Source organism: Oncorhynchus mykiss, chromosome 3 (genome assembly GCF_057628025.1).
Source record: "Oncorhynchus mykiss isolate SJ-2025 chromosome 3, ASM5762802v1, whole genome shotgun sequence".
Lineage (NCBI taxonomy): Eukaryota > Metazoa > Chordata > Actinopteri > Salmoniformes > Salmonidae > Oncorhynchus > Oncorhynchus mykiss.
This window is the reverse complement of record NC_143024.1, coordinates 59,873,772-59,900,124: the sequence shown is the minus strand read 5'-3', so window position 1 is coordinate 59,900,124 and position 26,353 is coordinate 59,873,772. Positions and strand designations below refer to the sequence as shown.

General features: G+C 44.6%; 1 protein-coding gene across 1 annotated transcript in view; it reads left to right on the top strand.

Annotated features, from left to right (window-relative positions):
* The first annotated feature begins 1,833 nt into the window (after window positions 1-1,833).
* Window positions 1,834-26,353, top strand: part of kcnh7b (potassium channel, voltage gated eag related subfamily H, member 7b) — a 95,671-nt gene continuing 71,151 nt past the window's right edge. Inside the window, exons 1-3 of the mRNA XM_090229712.1 lie at window positions 1,834-2,333; window positions 2,916-3,146; window positions 25,500-25,655. Coding sequence (XP_090085838.1) covers window positions 2,258-2,333; window positions 2,916-3,146; window positions 25,500-25,655 — 463 coding nt within the window. The 5' untranslated portion in view covers window positions 1,834-2,257. The remainder of the gene's footprint in view (window positions 2,334-2,915; window positions 3,147-25,499; window positions 25,656-26,353) is intronic.

Here is a 26,353-nt window from a genome sequence, read left to right as displayed (position 1 = left end):
GTGGCAAAATGGCTTAAGGACAACAAAGTCCAGGTATTGGAGTGGCCATCACAAAGCCCTGACCTCAGTCCAATAGAAAATATGTGGGCAGAACTGAAAAAGCGTGTGCGAGCAAGGAGGCCTACAAACCTGACTCCGTTACACCAGCTCTGTCAGGAGGAATGGGCCAAAATTCACCCAACTTATTGTGGGAAGCTTGTGGAAGGCTACCCGAAGTGTTTGACACAAGTTAAACAATTTAAAAGCAATGCTACCAAATACTAATTGAGTGTATGTAAACTTCTGACCCACTGGGAATGTGATGAAGAAATAAAAGCTGAAATAAATCATTCTCTCTACAATTATTCTGACATTTCACATTCTTAAAATAAAGTGGTGATCCTAACTGATGTAAGACAAGGAATTTTTACTAGGATTACATGTCAGGAATTGTGAAACCTGAGTTTAAATGTATTTGGCTAAGGTGTATGTAAACTTCAGACTTCAACTGTAGGCCCTTTTCAAAGGGATTAGCTGGTTGTTAGGGGCAGTCGAAACAAGCAGAACTTTCGAAGTCTTCCCTCTTCTGCCTACTTCCCTCAGGCATCTAATATGATTGTAAACGGAGACAATGTATGTAAATTGCAGACCTCCTGCCATTAGGGGCTATTTCAGAGGCCTGTCCAGGAGCCCTGTTGGGTATGATGGCTTTATTGTGTGTTAGGGTTGTTGTAACATCAGCGCATGTGGCCCTGAAACAGATGGCAAAACATTATGTAAGGAGGTTGCTGAATGATGGCTGCCTCATATTGATACACCTGTCAGAAGCGGGTGTGGCTGAAATAGCGAATCCACTCATTTTAAGGGGTGTCCACATACGTTTGCACATATAGTGTATGTATCGCCAGATGCCAAAATATGGCTAAATTGAGATTAGAGTATATATTTATTCTGTTGTATATTTGCTTGCAGTTCAATGGTACTGATATAAATATCAGACAGATTAAAATAGCAGTGCTGGGAAAAAAGAATGCTGAAAGACAAAATATTATGTAAGACTTTGTAATAGCTGACAGTGAAATGAGAAGAGAAGCGGACACGTGCAGCACACATGCTAAGGCTCTCTATTATACATATGGTTGTGTTTGTCAGTCATGCGTTCATTCAACCCGTTTTCTTAATGGAGCAGATAGGCGATGAGCTCCTATACTGAAATACATGGACAGATGTTGCAGGACAGTATGAAGGGCTTTTCATTCTGCACACATTTGCATATCTTTACGGAGATTATCTGAGCTGTGTATTAGACAGGTATGGGTTTCATATAAATTGGAATGCAACACCTACTGAATCCATTTAAGCTATGTTTTGCTACACAACAAGGTAGAACTATACAATTAATTAAAAACTGTTAATAGGCTATATAATCAATGCTAAACAATATTTTATAGGAAATCAAGAGGTCTCAATTGCGCCCATGTGTCATCGCTGAAACTTCAGCACCATGGACAAGTCCTCGTGCGCTATTACTAGGCTACAGCATACAGTAAGTAGGCTACTCACAATTTGTTACAGAACGCTTTCATGTTATCAGTTTGAAATGATAACGCTCAAGATGTATATTAATGACATAACAAATACGATGGATAAAGTACATACTTCATTCATCGTGTACTTTGTACTTTATTTGTACTATGAACTCAAAGGTTTTTCATGAATATTCTGTCCATGGATGCTATATTGTACGTAAATAAAAAAAACACGTGGCTCCAACTCAAAGATGCAACTCGTTGAGCACGTATTACATGCGCACTGAAGAGGACCTACTGTACAGGTTTTCGAGATTGCTTGACTGATGTATGCTTTCCCAGCACAAAGAATGAACCTTACCCGAGGTGGCAGCGCTGTGCACTAAGCCCCTAGGGGTAACGTCACTCCCCTGGCATATCAGCCCCTGTCCTCTAGTCGTCCACCACATCACCACAGAGAACGTCAAGATCGCATCCATCTTCAACTAGAAATGGTTTACAAACTACATCTGACCCAGGCAATCCTCCCCGATTCCGTGCGTATCGGTAAGGAGTCATTCAAATGCTCCGGTATGCATGCAGGCTAAAGCGTATTCTTGTGAATTTGGGAAAGGTCATTTAAAGTGGAAAGTGCGTGTGCGTCGAGTAGGCTATGATTTGTGACAAAGGAAAGATAAAGAAGAGGAAGCTTCAACAGTAACTTCAGGTCTCATTGCGAAAGCGCCTTTATACAACACCACGGAATAATCATGCCTGTTCGGAGAGGTCACGTTGCGCCACAAAATACATTTCTTGGAATAATAATACGGAAATTCGAGGGACAGAGTAAGTATACCATCCCAAGTATCATCATTTTAATCTAAAGCGTTATTCTTGGCATTGTGGCAGTCGTGTATATCAGTCTGTTTGGAAATGAAGTTACGTTTTAAAAACAGTTTGAACTTGTCCAATTGAGAATGGGGTTTGTTAATTGAAATCAATTTGTCAGTGACAAATCAGTGTCAATAATGTACTTTGTTGAGCTTTACTATATCTTCATGATCTATTACTATCTATTTACTATCTATTTAGTATCATTAGTGGTGGATGAGTTGAGCCTCCCCCTTTGGGTGTGTAGAAAATAAATATATTAGTCCAATCAATTGTTATTATTATTTTTTATCTCCTATGCTCCTGTATGCTTCAAGTCAATAGTTTTACTCAGGAATCAAGAGTTGTTTCAAAAAGTCTCAAAAATGATTCAAAAATATATATCACCTTTGTAATAATACAATCAAGTATTGGACTGTCTTCAGTTTACAAATACAGCAATGTTCAAAAACTCTCAAATTGTAATGTATTACCTCTAGACTGCTGTACATAAAGATTGGTTTGATAGCATTGTGTATCGTTTTTGTTTTCTTACAGATAGGAAATTTGTTATAGCCAATGCCCGGGTACAGAACTGTGCGATCATCTACTGTAATGACGGCTTCTGTGAGATGACCGGCTATTCCAGACCGGATGTCATGCAGAAGCCATGCACCTGTGACTTCCTCCACGGCGAGCACACTGACACACATGCCATCAGCCAGGTGGCCCAGGCTCTGATGGGCTCAGAGGAGCGCAAGGTGGAAATCACATATCACCGCAAAGATGGTGAGTCAGTGAACCAGGCCAGCGACAGACAGGAGAGGTGGTGGTATGCACTAGGTGCGACAGGCTGCCTCTGAGAAACCATAAACTACAGTCCCAGCACAAGACAGCCCCCTTAATCATTTCAAATGTGTCCCTATTTTTTATGTAGTGCACTACTGTTGTACTTTTAACCAGAGACCTGTGGATTCTAGTGCACCATATAGGAAATAGGCTGCCATTTGGGATGCCGCCTTGTTTTGGTTAGCTGAGCTCTTAAATGTGGCGCTATGCTATTAGAGACACAGTCAGTGAACACAGTAGAGATGAGGTGACACAGTCTTGACAGGGCACTTGACAACGAGAAGTAATGAGAGCCTTTCTTTCCATCAAGTGTTTGTCTCCATTGACCTGTGTTATAAACATCGCTGTTCGTGTAGATGCTACTTTTCTGATCTTCTGTACAGTGGACTACTGTGCAGTAAACTGTGGCTGTTATGTGAGTATTTCGTCTATGACAAGATAATTATAATTATCCACAAGCCAATTCAAGGGTTGGGTATTTTCTTTCTTGGAAAACAACATTTATAGGAAAGGACAAAAAAAATCTATCCATAACAAATTGTGGAAAACCATTTCCGACCCATGTATGATGTGCATCTTCCCTTGCATTTACTGAAATATGCTATGTCTGGAAAATATTATCGGTAGCTACCATCAATTACAATTCCTGTCTTAATCCATAACTGATATCATCGTTCTGGTTAGGAGGCACGATGTCACGAGAGAGTTTCAGGGAATGTTATTATACTCTAAGCGAGGAAGCAAGCTAACCTATGACAATGATCTCTGGCTTGATAAAAAAAAAAAAAAAACATTTGCCATTGCATAATGGAGGCGTAATCAGTGGCTTGGCAGACAATACCAGAAGTCTGAACATGACATTGTATTAAGACCATGGCATATGAGAGGTATTAAAGTGACATTCAGCATCTAGCAGTATGAACCAGCAGATCATATCAATTTCAGATGTGTTTTATGTATGGCAGGGGTAAAATGGTAGTTTACTTTATCTTAGTCCTAGTTGTGACCAAGATACACGCAAGCAGAGAGAGAGTGAATCTTGACTCTGACAAGGTTAACAGGGCTTGGTCAGCTGCCATGACACAATAGGGAGTAGTGTGTTATTTCTGACAGAGGAATGGAAAGTGCTGTCTCAGTTCCCTCTGGTCTAGCGCACAGTTTGCTTCGACTCACCTTCCAGTCTCCAAGGCTGTTCTAGACAATTTTAATGAGGATACAAATAGCTCATAGCGATTCAATGCACAGTCTTGTTTCACAGTGAAAATAAATCAATGAATGTCATCCCACAAAATCTCTCAACAGTGGAGAGACAGCCAAGCCCAGCCACAATCCTTAAAGAGAAATCTATGAGAGTATGAACAAAACAATTAATTTAGTACTCAATGTACCATCATCAGACTGAAACTGTAAACATGTCACAGACCAGTGCTATTTCCAAACAGTACCCTATTCCCTACACAGTGCACAAAATGTATGCACTATATTTCCAAAAGTGTGGCATTTGGAATGCACGCCAGCTTCACAGGTGGGCTTTTCTATATTCCTTTCAATTTGTTTCCTACACAAATTGGATTTAACTGTCGGTTCAGAGTTTTTCCCACAGAGATCCTATTAAATTACTATTCTATTTCCTAATTCTATGTTTTTTCCTGACCACATGAACTGACCTGAAAAAACTCTGGGCCTTACTCATTACCACACAAATACAAGGACAAGGAGCTGCCGTAACTGTACAGTATGTCTATGAGGCATTGTTATTCCGTCATATGTTCCAGGTCCTTGACTCCTCTGGCAAAACAAAACCAAAATACATCTCATTTTTCACTCCAAAAGCAGATGTTGTTTTCCTCTTCTAGCCCTGTTTGACCGTTCTCGTGAGGACCTTGAGTCCTCTTTGGCTTCCATTTCCTTGGGCCACTGTGTTCCACATGGGTGGAGTGCTTTTTTAGCTAAACCCTAGACATGATATGAACTGTTTTCAGTGCAGGCAGCAGTACTGCCGCCCTCTGTGAAGTCACAGTTGATTAAAATGAAGTTGATGCTCAATGACACATCTACACATGTAATGCCACTAATATCATCTTCAGGCAGAGTGCTTTTTGGCCAGTATAATACCCCCTCCAAGTCAATGTGATGTCGCACCCCTTTTCGGGGTATAGTATATGACGACAGGAAGTCAGGTTGAATATTGTTTGTGCCTTGGCTCACGGCAGGTAGCCTAGCAGTTGAGTGTTTGGGCCAGTAAACAAAAAATTGCTGGTTCAATTCCCTGAGTCGTCTAGGTGAATAAATTGTCGATGTGCCCTTGAGCAAGGCACTTAACCCTAATTGCTCCTGTAAGTCGCTCTGGATAAGAGCATCTGCTAAATGACTCAAATGTGAATGTCATTTTCTTCTCTTATGTGGTTAACTATACTGTGTACATAATGAAACATTTACCTTGGCGCTTTGCAGCTCCCTAAACGGACTGGAGATGTACAGGAAGATCCAGATAGTTCCATTTTTTATCTTCCTGAAGCAGCCTAGTCATCAGCCTAGGCAGATTTCTGCTAATCACGTGAAAATCAGAGCCAGATGCTCCTCTAGTAAGTTGAAAATGTATTTTTTGAATCCTGGAGAAAGAGAATTACACAAAATACTCCAGGGGGGCTCTTTGAAAATGTACCACTGTGGAGAGCGGGGTTTTAAAGGCACTTCAGTCACTGTGCAGTTCTGTATTAACTCAATGTGTCGATCATGGTTAATAAGGAATGGGAGCAGAGCCAAAGCCATAAGACACATTCAAATGGAATCATTACACTTGCTCTCCCGCCCTCCCTCCTGTGCCTCGAGACATGACTCTCAATGCTCCTCTGAGGAGTCTAGAGTGAGCCGCGGAGCTCATGAATAAACATGTCGAGGATGGCACTGCTGTGAATAGGAGTGAGCAGCTTACAGCGTAAATGCATTATTGCGCTATGGAAGGACACAATCCACAGGCTCCTGTAGATGGGAACGCATATTGCAAGCGTCATGACATCCTTGAGAGCAATGGCCCTATCGACACAAGTTCACTTCCTATGAATGAAAGCTGATGGACTGTAAAGTGGCTGTGTTTGGTGTCTCCTTGTTTGACCCCATTCTGAGCTATCAGAACCCCTGCAAACCAATGATATTTTTTTGAGTGGGTCATTTTGTAAAAGCTTATCCCATTTCACCTCGTGTAAATTACATTAGACACAAGAGGGGGCGAGACAGTGTTGACAGCATACAAAAATAGTTGAGCATAAGGATGAATAGGCGGTAGGTCCCGGCAGAGGAAATAGAGGATGTGTGTGTCTAATCAATATTAAATCACATGACTCACAACTCGGTGGTGTTAGACCTCAGGTGCTCTCTCCCTCGCTCTTACTCACCCTTACTGTCTAACGGGAAGCACTATCAAATGAATCATAGGCATGCAGAATTGTTCACATAAAACTGTGGATGGGAATAGTCGCGCTTGTAAGCATCTCTTTTGGTTGTCCTACTGTCATGGTCCCACTGTGGCGGATCTTGAAATGCACCGTCAAGTGGTTAAGAAAGCCCAGTGACATCGTCATCAGCCACACATCTCCAGCTCTTTGACCTGAAGAAAGCAGAAAAGTTCAGCTGCTTATGTTTGTGCTTAGAAATGAAGGCAGAAGGACAACGAAGACCACAGTGAGGTACACGGCCAAAACCTTCGCCACAGGGCAATTGGATCTATTATCTAGGTGTTGAATAGTAAATGACTGTGAGAGGAGATACATCCACAATCACAATGTCTTCGCTCTCATTGAAGGTTCCTAATCACTAAGGTAAATGCCTTCCTTTGCGGGGGCTTTGCAAAAACGATCCTATTCCGAGGGGTGTAATAATACTTAGTAACTGAATGAGTGTGAACAAAGGGAAGCTGACACTGAGCAGTGTGGTGGAGTTAAATGGATAATGGGAACAGTCCCAGCTTAGCTAGCCGTGCTGCTGAGGTACGTGTGTGGGTGCCTCATTTCAAAGGAGACTCCCCTTTGAGGAGCTGAAGGGACATCCCCCCCCCCCCAGGGGCGGACTGGGACAAGAATTCACCACCGGCATTTTATCCACATCAGCCCACATCCTGACCCTACACACCCTACTTAGACACTGCTGTCACTGTGCTTCTTTTGGTTTCTGTCTGCCTGTCTGCTTAAGCCTTATACGTTATAAAAGCCAAGCTAACGACTTAGCCTATCTTGCAAATGAGTTCTTGGCATATGTGTTCCCCTGAATCAACACCTAACCTAAGTGTTAATTACTATTTCAGGGCTCCAGATTAACATTTCCCCTTGGTATCCTTGCTGCCACTAACTTTTACAGTTGGTGGCACCAGCCCATGATTTGGTCAGACTCCAAATCCTCCACAACCACATTCGGCTGCTGCAGGAGACCAGGATGGCTGCGGTCAAAAGGAGGCGCATGCATTTTTTATTGATATTTGCCTCTTTGGTTTCTCCCAGTATGTCTCAAAATGCATCGAGTGTTTTCCCCTCGTCAGAGTCAGGCGTTTAGCAGATGGAAGCCAGTCTATCAGAGTAATGATTAAAACATGAAATGAAAACAGATCAGGTTTTAATTTGAGATCAGGTAACAGTAGTGCAGCTTCCTTCAGTCTGTTGTATTAGCATCTCCAGGCAACTACATAAAGACTTCTCTGTGAGAACAAACTAGAAATGGAGATCGAAAATAGAATGTAAAAAAAACAACATTAATTCAATTCATTTTGTGGTAGATTTCTTCAATAAATCAACCTTGGTTTATTCTCCAAAGATATAAATCCTGTTCTAGACCGGCTTGATGTAATTATCATCTGACAAAAAGCTGATCAACACTGAATTGGTGGCAGATGGAGTATTGGACAGCATATCAAGGACAAAATCCTTGCCTAGTCACCCTACATATCCACATATGAATTCCTATCTCTATCTCAAGGGGACATTGTTGAATCCAATCCAATGGTCACCAAATCATCTGTTTTAGCTTCCAGTGAGCTTTTGCCAGCTGATTAGCCATTCCAGCCCACTGGATGACAAATATCAGCTATCTAGCTTCCACAGTATTGGAAGACACTGATGAAAGATTAAAGTAAGCTACGATGACTAGCTTGGAGCAGTCTCACTGAGGCGAGATATGGCCACATGGCCAAGAGACTCCAAACAAAAGGTTAGCACGCCTTCCCTCCCCTCCCCTTACATATTCCCCTATTAATTGGCCATGCGTCAGTGCAGCTGTGTATGGCCTCAGCAACACAGCCATGTAACAACCATGTCACAGTGTATTAGCAAGATAACCATGGAGAGTGTCACGCATAGCTTACACCATCTAGAACGGTTGTTTCTATGTCTTAATGTTGTGATTCATAAAATGTTTGTTTTTGAAGATCAGTGTCAAAAATATTTAATATGAGAATGCTTCTCTCTCATTGGACAAGCTACCATGCCAATTTAACCTTTTATTTATTTTTATTTTACCTTTATTTAACCAGGCAAGTCAGTTAAGAACAAATTCTTATTTTCAATGACGGCCTGGGAACAGTGGGTTAACTGCCTGTTCAGGGGCAGAACGACAGATTTGTACCTTGTCAGCTCGGGGGTTTGAACTTGCAACCTTCCGGTTACTAGTCCAACGCTCTAACCACTAGGCTACCCTGCCGCCCCAAACCCAAACCTTAAGAAGAGTCTGCTGAACAAAATGACAAAACGTGTACGCCTACATCAATTTTGTTTTCATTATAACGTAGCATAAACACCCTATCTCGTGGGAGCACTAAAGATCAATTATTTAAGAGATGGACATTAAGTTCTACATATAACACTGTCCTAATTTCACTCTTCTGGACACTTTCAGACTTTTCTTGCTCATAAAAATGCTTCTTTACAGAGATGTACTTCAAGGCTGCCTGGACTTCTGTTGACCACTTCCATGAGCGACAGCACTTAAGAAGAGCTCCTCCTTAAATTTCAATTGTTTGTCAAATGATTTTATTGTACGTGAACAGTTTAGTTTTTTTGTTGTTGATTGCTGTGTTCTGCACATCAAGAGGAATTGGAAGATGCTTTTCATTTGTGGAAATAGTTTTGAGAGATTGATCGGCTTGGTTCTTGCAAGGGTCATCTGCTGAATCGTCAGGCAACGCAAGGAAGGAATGGTAACGGGGTGGACTATAAACCCAACAAGGACGACAAGAAGAGTTAGGACATAGACAAACAAACACAAAACCAACACAGGGCGAAAGAGTAAGGATTTCTGAGGGAATTCTGGAGGACATTTCAGGCCTTGATAAGAAAACAAGCATTCAGACGAGCAAACAAACAAGCAAAAGAACACTTGAAAATGAGGTGGGAAGATCCTAAACATGGAGAGGGTATCTTCATTTATGTGTAACGTGTTGTTTCATTGAAAAACACATTTATCATCTTTATTTGTATTATTCATACAAGTGCATTGTTTAAACAGTGCATTCATCTCTATAGGTGCGTTATTTAAATAAGTGGTATCATCAAGAGGCACAAGCACATCATTCTAGACCTTAGTGCATTGTTTAAAGAGGTCACAAGGGGGATGAAGATTGACTCATTCTCTAAGCATTGTTTCAGAGGCCTTGCCATCACGTGTCCTGAAAATGGGTCGTGGACATTCTAATCAATAATGAGGAGAGACAAGGTCAATCACCAATCAGGATATTACTTTTGTTCAAAATGTATTAATATGGAAGGGATAGAGTAATAACGATGGCCGGTTGAACCAACATGGCGACTGTTGGGTTGAGAGCCCCGACACAAAGGATACAAAGATATTTTATAGAAAAGATACACCTGCTTAGTCCACATGACAAACAACAGATGTGTGGAATTGGTCACAAGATTAGGAATCGCATGAAAGGAATTAATAATTCACAGCAGACACCGTATCTGCTGTAAAGACTGTTCTCATTGTGTGGAAACCACAGTCTAGACCCCAAAACAAGGTTTCCCTCATCATTATCCATACTCGAGTCACCTCCACCCTGGTACCTCCCAGTACACAAACACCAACTCATTCTCTGAAATGCGGTCTCCGAGAGACAACAAGACCATTATCAATCAGTTGCTAGAGTTAAATCTAAGAAGCTCCTCTCAGTTCACACAGACACAATAGAGTTCTAAGAACCCGATTCTGTTGCATAAAACAACCATTCGTTGCATAAAACAACAGTATTATAACATAATCTTGTAATTTCTACACGAAAATGTTACAAGTGAGTCATGAAAGAAAAACATTTTTTTCTAAGAGAATCCCCAGAGACTCAGAGGAACTCAGAGGGAAGAAAATATAAGGAGACCTTCTGTTCACCAGTACACAGATGATCCTAATGCTTGGCACACAGCTCTCCAAAATACCAATAATGAACTTAAAATGTCAGAAAACAGAACAATAAACAACTCTACATTGATTCCACCTCCAAATATAACATTAATATTTATTATAACGGCACTGTGATGTTCAAGGTTCAGAGGCCAGTCTGGATCAATTTGTCCCCTACTTCGACCAAATAAAACCTCCTGTTGCTGAACTTAAAACCTCTTCACTGCGACTACCTACAACATGCTCCACTCCATCTGTGCCCCAGTATGTAGTCCCTAGGGTCCCTCTCCCTCCCTCGCCTGCAGCAGACACAGCCCCGAGTATGCCTCTCACACGTGACACCTGCAGTACCACAGCATCTATTAGAGGAGATCAGCCTGGTGCGTCAGCATAGGGAGGAGATCCGGGAACTGCAGTGTGCAGTGAAGAATGTTGAGGAGGACAACCAGACTCTCAGGAGCGAAGTGGGAAGACTTAGAGAGGAACTGTCCGGTACAGTCAACACCAGCTCCATGCAGGACCTGCAGAAGGAGCTACATGAGCTAAGGCAGGAATTTTCCAGCCACCACCATCCACTCTACAAAGTCCCACAAAAACTTTGAACCAAGCCAAAAGCTGAATCGGAATCCACCAACCAACCCAACCAACCAATGCACCAACCCAGCTGACCTCCTCCATCCCCATTTCACGGCCTGTAATTACTCCCATCACTCCTGCCGTCCTCCACAGACCTGATGAGAAACCAGACATTATATTAATGATGGACTCCAATGGAGTTAATTAGAGAGAGAGCTTTGGAGCTCTTGACTGTGGCCCAGCTTGGCTCCCCCAGCCATATCATCATTCACACAGGGACCAATGACATGCGACCCCAACAAGAGAGGGTGGCAACACCCAGGGGACTGATAGAGAGGGCCATCTTCCCCCTTGCGGAGATTGTAATATATCCCCGCTCCAGATGAGAGATTTCCATCCTGCCATCCTCCAGAAGGTAAATGCCAGCCTCTGTCAGGAATGTGTGCTATGGCCCAACGTACACCTGGTCCACCATCCCACCCTCAGCCTAGACTGTCTTTATGACAATGCACACCTGTTCCCATCTTTCGCAAGGACGTTAAAGGATTCTGCTCTGGGTGGCCAGTCCACCTCACCCACAGAAGACACAGACCAGCCACCAACTCCCTGAGACAAATCAGACATCCTTTAGACCTGGATCCGGTGATGCCATTCAGAATGGAGAACAGCCAGCAACACTGTCCCCCACACCACCCTCCACCTCTTCTCCCCCAGGAGACGCAGTCAAAGAGGCCATATGCAGAGTTAAGAACATCGCCGGCCACACTGCCTTCCACACCACCCTCTTCAATTCCCCCTACAACCTCCCTCTCATGCTACTAGACCAGGCTTGCCTCGGCACAGCTCTACCAGACCAGGCCCGCCTCAACACAGCTCTACCAGACACAGCCCATCACAGCAGAGCTCTACCAGACCAGGCTTGCCTCATCACAGCTTTACCACACCCGGCCCACCTCAGAACAGCTCAACCAGTCCCGGCCTGCCTCAGCACAAATCTACCAGACCAGGCTGCCTCAGCACAGCTCAACCAGACCAGGCCCGCCTCAGCACAGCTCAACAGAACAGGCCCGCCTAAGCACAGCTCAACCAGAACAGGCCCGCCTTAGCACGACTCAACCAGACCAGGCCCGCCTCAGCACAGCTTCACCACACCCGGCCCACCTCAGCACAGCTCAACCAGACCAGGCCCGCCTCAGCACAGCTCAACCACAACAGGCCCGCCTCAGCACAGCTCAACAAACAGGCCAGCCTCAGCACAGCTCAACAGAACAGGCCAGCCTCAGCACAGCTCAACAGAACAGGCCAGCCTCAGCACAGCTCAAAAGAACAGGCCAGCCTCAGCACAGCTCAACAGAACAGGCCAGCCTCAGCACAGCTCAACCAGAACAGGTCCGCCTCAGCACAGCTCAACCAGACCCAGCCCATGTATCATTCACATCGTCAGCCTACATATACTGAGAGTTTGCCATACTGCGTTCCACCCCCTTCAATTCACCCCACAACCTCCCTCCCAGGCTAGTTTTGGTTACTCTCCCTACTCCCATTCTCAGTACAAGGCTGGAACACTCTTATCCCCAATGGCAGCCCCAACCCTGCAACAGGAGCCACACCAAGGTTTCCTGTCCACACCCAGAACAGGGTATTGGCAGCCCCACCGATCCCCTGCAGCAGCTCCACTCCTTTGGATGGAGCTTCATCCGGGTGGACTGCTCTGCTCTCCCAGTTCCCACTCCAGCCCCTGCATCCAACGACTTGAGGGATGTCTGTCAAATGCTCAGTCTGCTCTGCTCTCACGTGGTTGGCCAGGGACCTTGGCAAAGTCTCAGCTCACTGAAGAAGTAGCTGCAGATGACCCTATGCCTGTTAGCTCTTATGGGAATGAGCTAAATACCCCCTCTGACTTTAAATATTGTAGGAGGCTTGGCCTAATGTTCCTAAATGTGTGAAGTATGATAAAAAGAATGGACACAATTGACATTTAGGTACAGGACTCGTGTCCTGACATCATGGCTCTCTCAGAAACATGGTTAAATGGTTATATCTCTGATAAAGACATTGAAGTAAATTATTATAATGTATTTAGATGAGACAGGTTACAAAAATAGGGAGGAGGGGCCATATACAGTACCAGTCATAGGTTAGGACATACCTACTCATTCAAGGGTTTTTCTTTATTTTTACTATTTTATACATAGTAGAATAATAGGGAAGATATCAAAACTATGAAATAACACATATGGAATCATGTAACCGGAAGGTTGCAAGTTCAAATCCCCGACCTGACAAGGTACAAATCTGTCGTTCTGCCCCTGAACAGGCAGTTAACCCACTGTTCCTAGGCCGTCATTGAAAATAATAATTTGTTCTTAACTGACTTGCCTACTTAAATAAAGGTAAAACATTATTTTTTAAATGTAGTAACCAAAAAAGTTTGAAACAAATCTAAATATATTTTCTAATCTTCACAGTAGCCACTTTTTTGCCTGGATGACAGCTTTGCATATGCTTGGCATTCTCTCAATCAGCTTCACCTGGAATTATTTTCCAACAGTCTTGAAGGAGTTCCCACATATGCTGAGCACTTTTTTGACTGCTTTTCCTTCACTCTGCGGTCCAACTCATCCAAAACCATCTCAATTGGGTTGAGGTCGGGTGATTGTGGAGCCCAGGTCATCTGTATTCTTGACTGTTTACATACAAAATATTGACTTGTCTGTAAAGAATTGCAACATGCACTTGTATGCCGATGATGCTGTTGTATATGCTATTGCCCCCACAGTTGACCAGGCTCTATCTGAACTAGTCTGCCTTCATTGTATTGCAGAACAACTTTATTTACCTGAAATTAGTATTGAACGCAGGTAAAACTAAGCATGTGTTGTTCTCTAGAGCGCATAAAAATTATTCTGATGATTTAATCTTATGTACTTTGGATGGTGTCCATATTGATCGTGTCCTTGCTTCGAAGTATCAGGGCATCTGAATAGATGAAAACTGTTTTTTTTTAAAGTATATTGATGAGTTAGCAGAGAAGCTGAGAATACAAATGGGCTTCTTCTGTAGAAGTAGATCCTGCCTCTCTAAATATTAGAAAGCAGATTATTCAGTCGACGTTCCTATCAGTCCTAGACTATGACGACATCATCTATATGAACGTAGCTGCCACTTCATTAAATCCGTTAAATGCAGTTTATCATAGTGCACTCCGCTTTGTTATGGGCGACCATTTTAGTACTCATCACTGCATTCTCTATCAGAAAGATGGTTGGCCCTCTTGGATGTCACATAGGTTGATATATTGTTATTTTTTCATTCATAAAGAAAGCTCTTTTGCAAATGTCAGACTGTACCTAACATCATTACTAAACTTTAGACATTTGAGTTACCACACCCGGTCTCAGGGATGGCTAACTCTGGAAATTCCTTTGTTCTCTAGGTCTCTATCTTGTAGTTTTTTTGCACCTTATTTGTGGAACAATCTTCAAAATGTTCTTAAATGTAATGTTTTGGTGCCTCTATGCCAATTTACAAAGCTGTTTGAAGATCTTTTTACTGAAGAATGTGTTTTTATTTTATTTTTACAACCGTGACTTTCTGCTTGCATTTTGTATTTTCTGTCACTTATGTAATTCAGGGCTCATCTGTAAAAGAGACCTTGGTCTCAGTATGACTCCCTGGTAAAATAAAGGTAAAATTCATTAATTAAATAAAAGACGAAGAGCACCACCACACAGCGGTAGACCTTTGGCAATAATGGCTCAATTAGCATATATGTTTTGAATTATTGATGTTGGAAATATAATCTAGTTAAAATGCCTATTTAATCTGTTCCATCTGACTGCCCAATCCACTGTCTCATCAGCCGAGCCGGGCACTTTATAAACTTGATCTCCACTATAAAAACCATCGAGACATTATCTCACATTTCTTTTTGACTAACATTTCGTTTTCAACAGCAGAGATAAAATGGTTATGTAATTCAGATAGTTCTAGCCTCTATCAATTTAGACTTCACTTATTATTGTCAACAAGATGAATATAAAGAAAATGAAGACGTGATATCCCTTCTCAACTTGTCCCTTTGCTGACTATTGGGGAAATTTGAAATTATAAGACTGTCAAATCTTTCAATTACAAAGTACATCCTCTTAATTACACAATTGCTTTGCCCGCTGACCTTATGCATTCATAGTCAGCTTGATAAAAGCTTTTTCCATGATGGATGCATTATCCTGAAAGGCCACGGCATCACTAAGATTTGCATTCCTCTGTGGCCTGGTATCTGACATTCAATAGGACCAAGGTAAAAAGCTGGAAAACTCAATTTGACTATCTGTGAGTGTGGGGTCTGAAGACGAGGATCATGTTGGGGTGCTGAGAGAGCACCTTATGCGGTGAGGGCGATCCTAGATCTTGTAGAGTGACACTTGAAGGGAAACTTGAACCCACCGACTGGAATTGATAATGATAGACATCCAATCACTGGTAGAGACACTAATGTACACTATCAGCACTTTGTATTATCCTGGACCTGCCAGTTTCAATGACCCAACCTACCTGTGAATGATCTACAACTCAGAGAGGGGAGGTGGTAACTCGGTCATATTCAGTAGTGCACACAATAGCAAAACGTTTCGCAATGGAAAATGAAAACCACGGTTTCTTATTAGACAAGTTCACTTAGTCCCTCCTTGTTTTTTTAATTAAATTGTTTTATTTCACCTTTAGGTAGGCCAGTTGAGAACAAGTTCTCATTTACAACTGTGACCTGGCCTAGATAGAGCAAAGCAGTGCGACACAAACAACACATGGGATAAACAAACATACAGCACAATAGAAAAGTATATATACTGTGTGTGCAAATGTAGTAAGATTAGGGACGTAAGACAGCAACGGGAAAATGGGAAATTGGTGGTGAATGGGCAGAGCGGGTCAGTTAGGTACATGCAGGACCTGAGTTCGAGGCTGGGGCCGACAGGTAAACAAAATTAGGTACCGTGTTATTGAAACAGTCCAGGGGGCATCAACTGTGTAGCCGAGTGATCATAGGGTCAGAAGAGCAGCAACAGGTGAGTCAGGGTGCTGTTCGGTAGTCACTACTACGCTAGGCAAGCAGGGGACACAGCGTTCTGTAAAGCTAGCGGGCCGGGGCTAGTAGCTGGTTCTTCGGAGACATCGGAACAGAATAGCCTGTTGAGACCACATCGGGCGATCACATTGGCAGTCCAGTCGTGATGGATCGGCGGGGCACCGTGTCGATAGTAAAGGTTCCAGGCCAACTGGCAAAGGAGGTATTGTAGCCCTAGAATTAGCTGGTACATGGGCCTAGCTCGAGGCTAGCTCAAGGCTAGCTGGTGATTGCTTCGGGACAGAGGCATTAGCTAACAGTAGCCACTCGTTTGCAGCTAGCTAGCTGCGATGATCCGGAGTAATGATCTGGTGTAATGATCCGGTGATATGGTAGAGAGAAGCAGTCCGATATGCTCTGGGTTTCAGTCCATTCTCTTCCATTTGGTGCCTAGTGAATTCAACCGTGTACACACCTAATGACACAATTGTTTAGGAATATGTATAGCACTGAATAACACCTCTCAAACCGTAATCCAAATGTTCCTGTACTTTTTAGGGAGATTTACCACCAACCCGAGAGGCACACATACATACTACTCTATATCCTGGCCACTATCCACAATAATTAATGTAGTCTGATTTGATCGGTGTACTGGCAGAGGGAATTAACTGGAGAATTCGCTATTCAATCAACACACCAGAGTCTGTCTGCCTTCCTAATGACTATGAAAATGTGTGAATAGTTTCCTGACCGAAAGTAGGAAATGATTGGCCTTATTTACTTTATTTTCCCCCAGTGGAAATAATTATTATACACCTGACTTTCAGCGGGTGACAGGATGAGGAGGGACCCCCATAGCTCACCCTTTTAGCCAGGTATTGTTTTCCCATCTAGTAAATCAATTCCCAAACATATTTCCGCTGAATTTGCCATTCTGGCCCCCTCTTGGGTCCGCATGGGTCTCCTCTTTCCTGCAGCATATTCTGTACTCACACACAGTAGCTAGTTTCTTTGCGCAGATTTCAAATGTGACGCAATGTGCAACATTAATGTATGCCAACTGACAGACACAAGATCCGTGTATACACTGAATAATTTATTGCTGAGAAAGATGAAGATGAATAGGTGTCATTGTCGTCATGTAATTGCGGGTATTCCTAAATGCTGTTAACTAAAAGCGATGCATGTTTAATACCTGCGAATCTTCCTTTGGCGTCTTCCTTTGTAATGAGAATCTTAAAGCGCTGACTATGAACAGTATGATATCAGAGGAGGTGAGTGAGGCTTATACACCGGATTTTGTTATAACCGGTAGCAGATTAAATATCTGAAGGCTTTACTTATTACCAATTCACCACAATTACAATGATTGTGATATGTGGTTGCCTTACCTACAGTAGCTACCTTAAGCTGAATACCCTGACCGTAAGATGCTTTGGATAAGTGTCAGCTAAATGTCTTCTTTTTTTCTCATCCAATAAAAACATTCATGTAATTCACAGTTTAGGAAATAAAATGTTGTTTCAGAAGGGTTGTTCTATGGGGGGCTGCTGATGCACGGAAGCATCCTATTAAAGCCTGACATATGAAGGCAGTCCAACAAAAGATTGATATATTTAGTCAGACAGACAGCTACTGCTAATGAATGCGACTGGCAGCGTGGTGTGAGATCCAGCTCTGAGACGAGTCCTGTGAACGAGCAATGTGTGTTCTTTGTGAGCCCGGCTGGTAGACGAGGGAGACACAGACATTTGCATATGGAAGGATGGGCATTTTTTTTTATTGCTTATTATTGCACATCAGGTGTTCTTCCTAGAAGGGCAGTGGATATGTGGCTTGTTTTATGAGGGCAGCGAGACTTTCGGGAGAAATGGAGTCCCACTGAGGAAAGGATTTATTTATGTCTACTGTGAATGACATTGAATGAATCTGAACCTGCTTTTTACACTTCAGTGGTAATGCTGATAGCATTATATTGTAGTGGAGGATATAGGGTTATGGTCCAAGGAGATTAGGGAGGGTAAATTATGAGTTGAACATAATCTAATGAGTGGATAGATTTAGCAGCCAGATAACTCTGCATCATCAGTGACAGTGCATATCTACCCCTACCACTCCAGTATCCCTGCACATTGTAAATATGGTATTGGATCTGACCCTGTATATAGCTTATTTATTTATTTATTTTCTTGTTTGTTTTTGTTCCACTTTTATGTTATTTTTAGGACTGAATTGATATGGATTCCTGTATTGTTGGGTTTCGAGCTTGCAAGAAAGGAATTTCAGGTACTTGTGCATGTGAAATACAAACTTGAAACAAGGCTGGATACATTTTTAAACCATGCATATAGGCACCAGGAGACCACCCTCTCAACGTCCTGGCCTTCCATTCTCTAACAACAATGTGAACTTATGAACAAAAACATGTTTTGATAAAGAATGCCTCCTATTCCAATTATATGGCCGTACAAATGAATATAATAGTGTATACTTGTCTATATGGAAGGACCCTTCACATGTCAGTATGTATTTTTGTTTACGATGCCATTCTGATAAGCTTGTTTGGTGTCCTTTGAAGCAAGTAATAACATTTTCCTAACATTGATGCCCTACCAAGGCCCCGGGATGCTCCTCCTCACATTGTACTGGCTCTAAATAGATTGGAGGACCCTAAGGAACCAACTCAAAAAGTTCCTGTATCATCATTTTTGTTGGTGGTAATTAGGTAGCAGTGCAGCTTTAGCATATGCGTTATAACTAAACACAGTAGAATTCAGTTGAGTTTTGAGGTAACTGGAAGAGCACAGTCAATCTCTCGAAAACAGCCGATGTGGCATCGATATGAGTCGGAAACGTGTATTCTAGTGATATAAATGTACTATAAAGTGTGCATGTGATAATCATTGTAAAAAAAATAAGTATTGTCCAAAATGTTACGGAATAAACGGTACCGTAACAGTTTTTCTTGGGTTGTGTACTGTTGGCAGAGGGAATGTACAAACGCTTGCCACGTGCGAACACACACACATTAAACCCTCCCCCCCGGGACAACTCTTGTTTGGTTTCTGTCATGGCTGCTGCATTTCTTTAAGACCAAGTCGAAGAACGAGGCCAAATCATGGAGTTCAGCGCCCCTTTAAAAGGTCTTGATGGTGTTGTCAACCTTTTCCTCCTCTATTATTACAGCATGGCTCAGCTACAGCATGCATGTGAAGCATTCAGACTTGCAAATTATTGTTGTTTTGTTGTAGTGTCTCCAGTAGCGCTGAAATAATTAGCAATCTGTTAACACTCTCTTGACTGATTAAGTTCTGGTAAGGATATTCTGAGCGCTGTTAGCGGTTTGCGTGACATTTCAAAGATTCAAGCAATCACAGTCATGCACAAAATATTAGTAACTATCACCTAATGTAATACTGATTTAGTGCTGAGACTATTAAACTTGGATTAAATGTTGCATTCAATGTTTTGCATATACTACATTGTATTGTAGCCTAACTGATTCAGTTTCCGTAAAACACACATTTACTGGCTTGTGGTCAGATGTTATTCTTCTCCATTCTGCCTGGAGAAAGTCAACCCCTTGTGACTGAAATTACATCACAGGAGGTTGGTGGCACCTTAATTGGGGATGATGGGCACATGGTAATGGCTGGAGCAGAACAGGTGGAACTCTATCAACATCAAACATACAGTATGGTTTCCATGTGTTTGATGCCATTCTATTCGCTGCATTCTAGCCATTATTACGAGCTGTCCTCCCATCAGCAGCCTCCACGGAATTGCACCCTATTCCCCCGAATTGAACACCTCCCTCTGCAACTGGCTCCTGAACTTCCTGACGAGCCGACCCCAGGTGGTGAGGGTAAGCAACATCACTTCCGTCATGCTAACCCTCAACTGGGGGGTCCCACAGGAGTGAATGCTTAGTCCCCTCCTGTACTCCCTGTTCAGAGTCCAAATCACTAAGGACTTAAAATGGTCCACATGCGCACAGTCGTGAAGAAGGCGCGACAGCTTCTCTTCCCCCTCAGGAAGATGAAAAAGTTTGGCATGGGCCCTCAAATCCTCAAAAGGTTCTACAGCTGCACTACTGAGAACTTTTGGCTGCGTCACTGCTTGGTACGGGAACAGTACCACCCTCAATCGCATGGCTCTACGGAGGGAGGTGCTTGCTTCTTCTTCTTATTTCTTAATTTTATGTTTTTGTTCTACCCTACATTATTTTTAGTGCTACATTGATATAGCTAAATGCATTGTTGGGTTTGGTACTTGCAAGAAAGGTATTTCACTGTATTTCTGCACGTGACATTAAAACTTTAAACTATTCCCTATATAGTGCAATGCTTTGACCAGGGCCCTGACTCTTGTGAAGGAGGGATTATTTAGGGAATTAGGTGCAATTCAGTACCCAGATGAGGTCTCGGTAATGGATTCTTTGTCACGACTTCCGCCGAAGTCGGTCCCTCTCCTTGTTCGGGCGGTGTCCGGCGGTCGACGTCACCGGCCTTCTAGCCACAGCCGATCCACTTTTCATTTTCCATTTGTTTTGTCTTAGTCTTACACACCTGGATTCACTCACCCAATTACCTGTTTATTATTTAACCCTCTGTTCTTTGTACATTGGTCCGTTATTTGTGGGCTCGTATATTTGCCTTGTATTTTTGTATTTTGAGTAAAGTACGTTGATTACTAATTTCCGCTGTCCTGCGCCTGACTCTCTACACCAGCTTCTCACAGGACCCCATTACAGAATCACTCACCAACCCATTGGAGCCAGCAGGAGCAGACACCCTCCCTATGGCAGTAGAGGAGAGCGTCCAGCAGCACGCGACCATGTTGCAACGTCTGGGCACCGCCACGGATCGCGTGCTGCAGACGATGGATAGTTGGGAGAGAGGAGGAGGATTTCCAGCACCTCCACCAGCCCAACTACTGCTGACCCCACTGTCCACCTCTCCTTCACCTGGTCCCAGCGGGATTCGTCTCACGCTCCCAGAGGAGAGTATGATGGGATGGCTGCCGGATGCCAGGGGTTCCTACTACAGCTCGAGCTCTACATGGCGACCGTCCACCCGGCTCATTCGGGACGTGAGAGCGTGTCCGCCCTAGTCTCCTGCCTCTCAGGCTAAGCCGAATATGGAGTGAAGGTGACACGGCGTTGGACCATTACGCAGAGTTCACCCGCCGCGGAGTTCACCCTCCGGTTAACAACTGTTCCACCTCAGGCAGGGGACGAGGAGCGCACAGGATTTTGCATTGGACTTCCGGACTCTGGCTGGCCAGCGCGGGATGGAACGACAGGGCCCTGATCGATCACTACCGGTGCAGTCTGCACGAGGACGTCCGTTGGGAGTTGGCCTGCATTGATTGGATTGTGCAATACATTTCCTGGTAAACACAGCACTTCCCAGGAGTCATGTGTATCCTCTGTCACAGGAGGAGATGGTGGCTATGGAAAGATATGTCTCCGAATCCCTGGGGCAGGGATACATTCGGCCCTCCACTCCACCTGCCTCCTCAAGTTTATTTTTTGTGAAGAAGAAGGATGGGGGTCTGCGCCCGTGTATTGACTATCGGGGTCTGAATCAGATCCCAGTGAGGTATAGCTACCCACTGCCTCTCATCGCCAGTGCGATCGAGTCAATGCACGGGGTGCGCTTCTTCACAAAATTGGATCTCAGGAGCGCTTACAACCTGGTGCTGGCGCTTACAACCTGGTGCGAGGGGGACGAGTGGAAGACGGCATTTAGTACCACCTCAGGGCACTATGAGTACCTCGTCATGCCGTACGGGTTGCAGGCCTTTGCAGGCCGAGTCTTCCAGGCCTTTGTTGATGAGATTTTACAGGACCTGCACGGGCAGGGTGTAGTGGTGTATATCGACGACATTCTGATATACTCCGCTACACGCGCCGAGCATGTGTCCCTGGTGCGCAGGGTGCTTGGTCGACTGTTGGAGCATGACCTGTACGTCAAGGCTGAGACATGTCTGTTCTTCCAACAGTCCGTCTCCTTCCTAGGGTACCGCATTTCTACTTCAGGGGTGGAGATGGAGAGTGACCGCATTTCAGCCGTGCGTAATTGGCCGACTCCCACCACGGTAAAGGAAGTGCAGCGGTTTCTAGGGTTTGCCAACTACTGGGGTTTTGGTCAGATAGCAGCTCCCATTACCTCACTGCTGAAGGGAGAACCGGTGCGGCTGCAGTGGTCGGCTGAGGCAGACAGGGCTTTTGGTCACCTGAAGGCTCTGTTTACCTCGGCTCCCATGCTGGCTCATCCGGATCCCTCTTTGGTGTTCATAGTGGAGGTGGACGAGTCCGAGGCTGGCATAGGAGCCGTGCTCTCTCAGCGCTCAGGCACACCACCAAAGCTCCGCCCATGTGCTTTCGTTTCGAAGAAGCTCAGCCCGGCGGAGAAAAACTATGATGTGGGGGACCGAGAGCTGTTGGCTGTTGTCAAGGCTCTGAAGGCGTGGAGGCATTGGCTTGAGGGGGCTAAACACCCTTTTCTCATCTGGACTGACCACCGCAATCTGGAGTATATCCGGGCGGCGAGGAGACTGAACCCTCGCCAGGCAAGGTGTGCCATGTTTTTTTACACGTTTTCACTCTGTCCTACAGACCAGGTTCCCAGAACGCTAAGGCAGACGCACTATCCCGGATTTATGACACAGAGGAGCGGTCCATGGATCACACTCCCATACTTCCAGCCCCTTGCCTGGTGGTGTGGGAGCTTTACGCGGACATTGAGCGGGCGTTACGCACAGAGCCCACTCCCCCCCAATGCCCAGCTGGGCCCCTGTACGTTCCGTCTGCTGTCCGCAATCGGTTGATCTATTGGGCCCACACGTCACCCTCCTCTGGTCACCCTGGCATCGGTTGGACGGTGCGTTGCCATAGTGGGAAGTACTGGTGGTCCACCTTGGCCAAGGACGTGAGGGTTTATGTTTCCTCCTGCTCGGTGTGCGCCCAGTGCAAGGCTCCCAGGCACCTGCCCAGAGGGAAGTTACAACCCCTACCCGTTCCACAACGGCCGTGGTCGCACCTCTCGTTGGTCTTCCTGACGGATCTTTCTCCCTCACAGGGCAACACCACGATCCTGGTTGCTGTGGATCGGTGTTCTAAGTCCTGCCGTCTCCTCCATTTGCCCGGTCTTCCTACGGCCCTACAGACTGCGGAGGCGCTGTTTACACACGTCTTCTGGCACTACGGGGTGCCTGAGAACATAGTTTCTGATCGGGGTCCCCAGTTCACATCCAGGGTCTGGAGAGCGTTCATGGAACATCTGGGGGTCTCGGTCAGCCTCACCTCAGGCTTTCACCCAGGAAGTAACGGGCAGGTGGAGAGAGTAAACCAGGATGTGGGTAGGTTTCTGCGGTCATATTGCCTGGACCGGCCGGGGGAGTGGGAGGCGTTCATCCCCTGGGCAGAGATGGCCCAAAACTCACTCCGCCACTCCTCCACTAACCTCTCTCCTTTCCAGTGTGTACTGGGGTATCAGCCGGTTCTGGCACCTTGGCATCAGAGCCAGATCGAAGCTCCTGCAGTGGACGGATGGTTTAAGTGCTGGGAAGGGGCCTGGGACGCCTAAAACGGGCCGTGAGGCGGAAAAAGGCGAGCGACAACCGTCACCGCAGCGAGGCTCTGGCTCTCAACCCGAAACCTGCCCCTCTGTCTGCCCTGCCGGAAGCTGGGCCCGCGGTTTGTGGGGCCATTCAAAGTCCTGAGGAGACTGAACGAGGTATGCTACAGGTTACAGCTTCTCCCAGATTACCTTATTAACCCCTCATTCCATGTGCCTCTCCTCAGGCCGGTGGTGGCTGGTCCACTCCAGGAGTCTGAGGTGCGGGAGGTTCCTCCGCCCCCTCTGGACATCGAGGGGGCCCCAGCATATGCTGTTCGAGCCATCCTGGACTCGAGGCGTCGGGCTTCAGTACCTCGTGGAGTGAGAGGGGTATGGTCCGGATGAGAGATGCTGGGTGCCGGTGGAGGATATTTTGGACACTTTGTTGCTGCGGGAGTTCCATCGTCTCCATCCGGATCGCCCTGCACCTGGTCCTCCGGGTCGTTCCCGAGGTCGATGTCGGCGCACTGCTGGAGCCGCGCGTCAAGGGGGGGGTTCTGTCACGACTTCCAACGAAGTCGGTCCCTCTCCTTGTTCGGCGGCGTTTGGCGGTCGACGTCACCGGCTTTCTAGCTACTTTTCATTTTCCATTTGCTTTGTCTTAATCTTACACACCTGGTTTCACTCACCCAATTACCTGTTTATTATTTAACCGTCTCTTCCTTATGTTTGTTTGTGAGTGATTGTTCTTTGTAAATCGGTCCGTTATTTGTGGGCTCGTATATTTGCCTTGTATTTTTGTATTTTGAGTAAAGTACGTTGATTACTCATTTCTGCTGTCCTGCGCCTGATTCTCTACACCAGCCACACACAAGACCCGATTACATTCTTCCTTCACTTAAAGAGGCAGCTCAGCAGCACTAGGTCTGGTATGACTCTGTTCTAAGCGTAGTCCTTTCAGTCTTATGTTTGCATCCCAAATTACACCCTATTCCCTAGTGCACTGCTTTTTATCAGAACCCTATGAGCCCTGGCCAAAAGCAGTGCACTGTAAAGGGAATAAGGTTCCATTTGGGCACATTCTATGTGTACACTGTGAAGCTCTGGCCTGACTTGTGTGCTGTAGCCTGCTGCTCCCACGTGCCTCAGATGTCTGCATTCTAGGCCAATGTTTTGCAAATGCAGGATAGTCTGAGGGCAACATGTTTCACCACTGTGCCTTTAATCGCATAAAGCACGCTACTTATCTAGTGCCGTCTTGGCCAATCAGTGACCCTGTCGAATCCGCGAACTGCCTTCCTATCATATAGCTAGGGAATTCATGATGAACACTTAGCCCTAAGAGGTGATAGCAACATTTTATTACATGATCAATTGCACTAACAGCATAGATGGAATAATATGGTTGGAATAATAATAATAATAATAATAATAATAATAATAATAATACATTATTATTATTCCAATGATCATGGTTGGAATAATAATAATAATGTCGAAGTAATTGTTTCTCTCCTTGGGGGCTTTAGAAAGTATCCAACCCTCAGCGCTATATTATTATTAAAAAGGTGCCTGCTCAGGTTCAGTAGCAGGCGTATGCAAGAACACGGATTACAAGTTATACTGTAGTGGAGCTCAAATATGGAAGGAGAGCATAAGGTACGTCACCTTTTAGACATGACAGGTTTACTATTTCTCTTCCAGGGTCAGACTTCCAGTGCTACACTCACATAATCCCGGTGAAGAACGAGGAAGGCGTAGTGATGCTGTTCATCCTAAACTTTGATTACGTCCTTGAGGAAGGAAGCAGCGACTCGACAGAGAAACTGAACCACACATCCCCGGAAAGAACTGATTCCGGTGAGTATTTTACCCTATGCACTGCACTGCTCGGTATACTGGTAATGTGGGTATGAAATATTACAGTTGTTTTGACTCTTCCCAATACAGAATGGATGTGCATCAAATGGCTCTCTATTCCCTACGTAGTGCACTACTCAAAGGTAGTGCACTACATAGGGAACGGGGTGCCATTTAGGACGCGGCCCTATGTAATGATGTAGGACTGCAGCTAGATCAAGGAGCCCATCCCATAGGAAGCCCTAATTGACTTCCTACCAGTTCCCAAAGACACACTCCTCTTCAATAGAAGGGCAATTATACAAGTGGATTCCACTAATTGCGATTATTCATGCTCATCCTCGTCTATCTGCAAGAGGCTAATTAAGCAAGTTGGAACAAAGCTTAAAGTGGCAAGTTGGAACAAAGCTTTAAGTAACTGTCCAGTGTTTCATTAATTATATTACCTATAATTAATAATAATATGAGTGAAATAGTTTTCCTTCCAGAAAAAAATCATTGAAATATGTTAAAAAGCTGCTTTTCTGTGTTGGAATGGTGTGGGCTTACCCCCAACAACAGAACAGTGTGGGCCATGTATGTGTATGCCAGTCATAAAGATATGAATGCGAGTAGACCGCTGATTGGCCAGCTCAGCCAATGAGCTAACATGACATCATGTTCTATGAGGAAATAGCAAGCATTTTTTAAACCAAAGC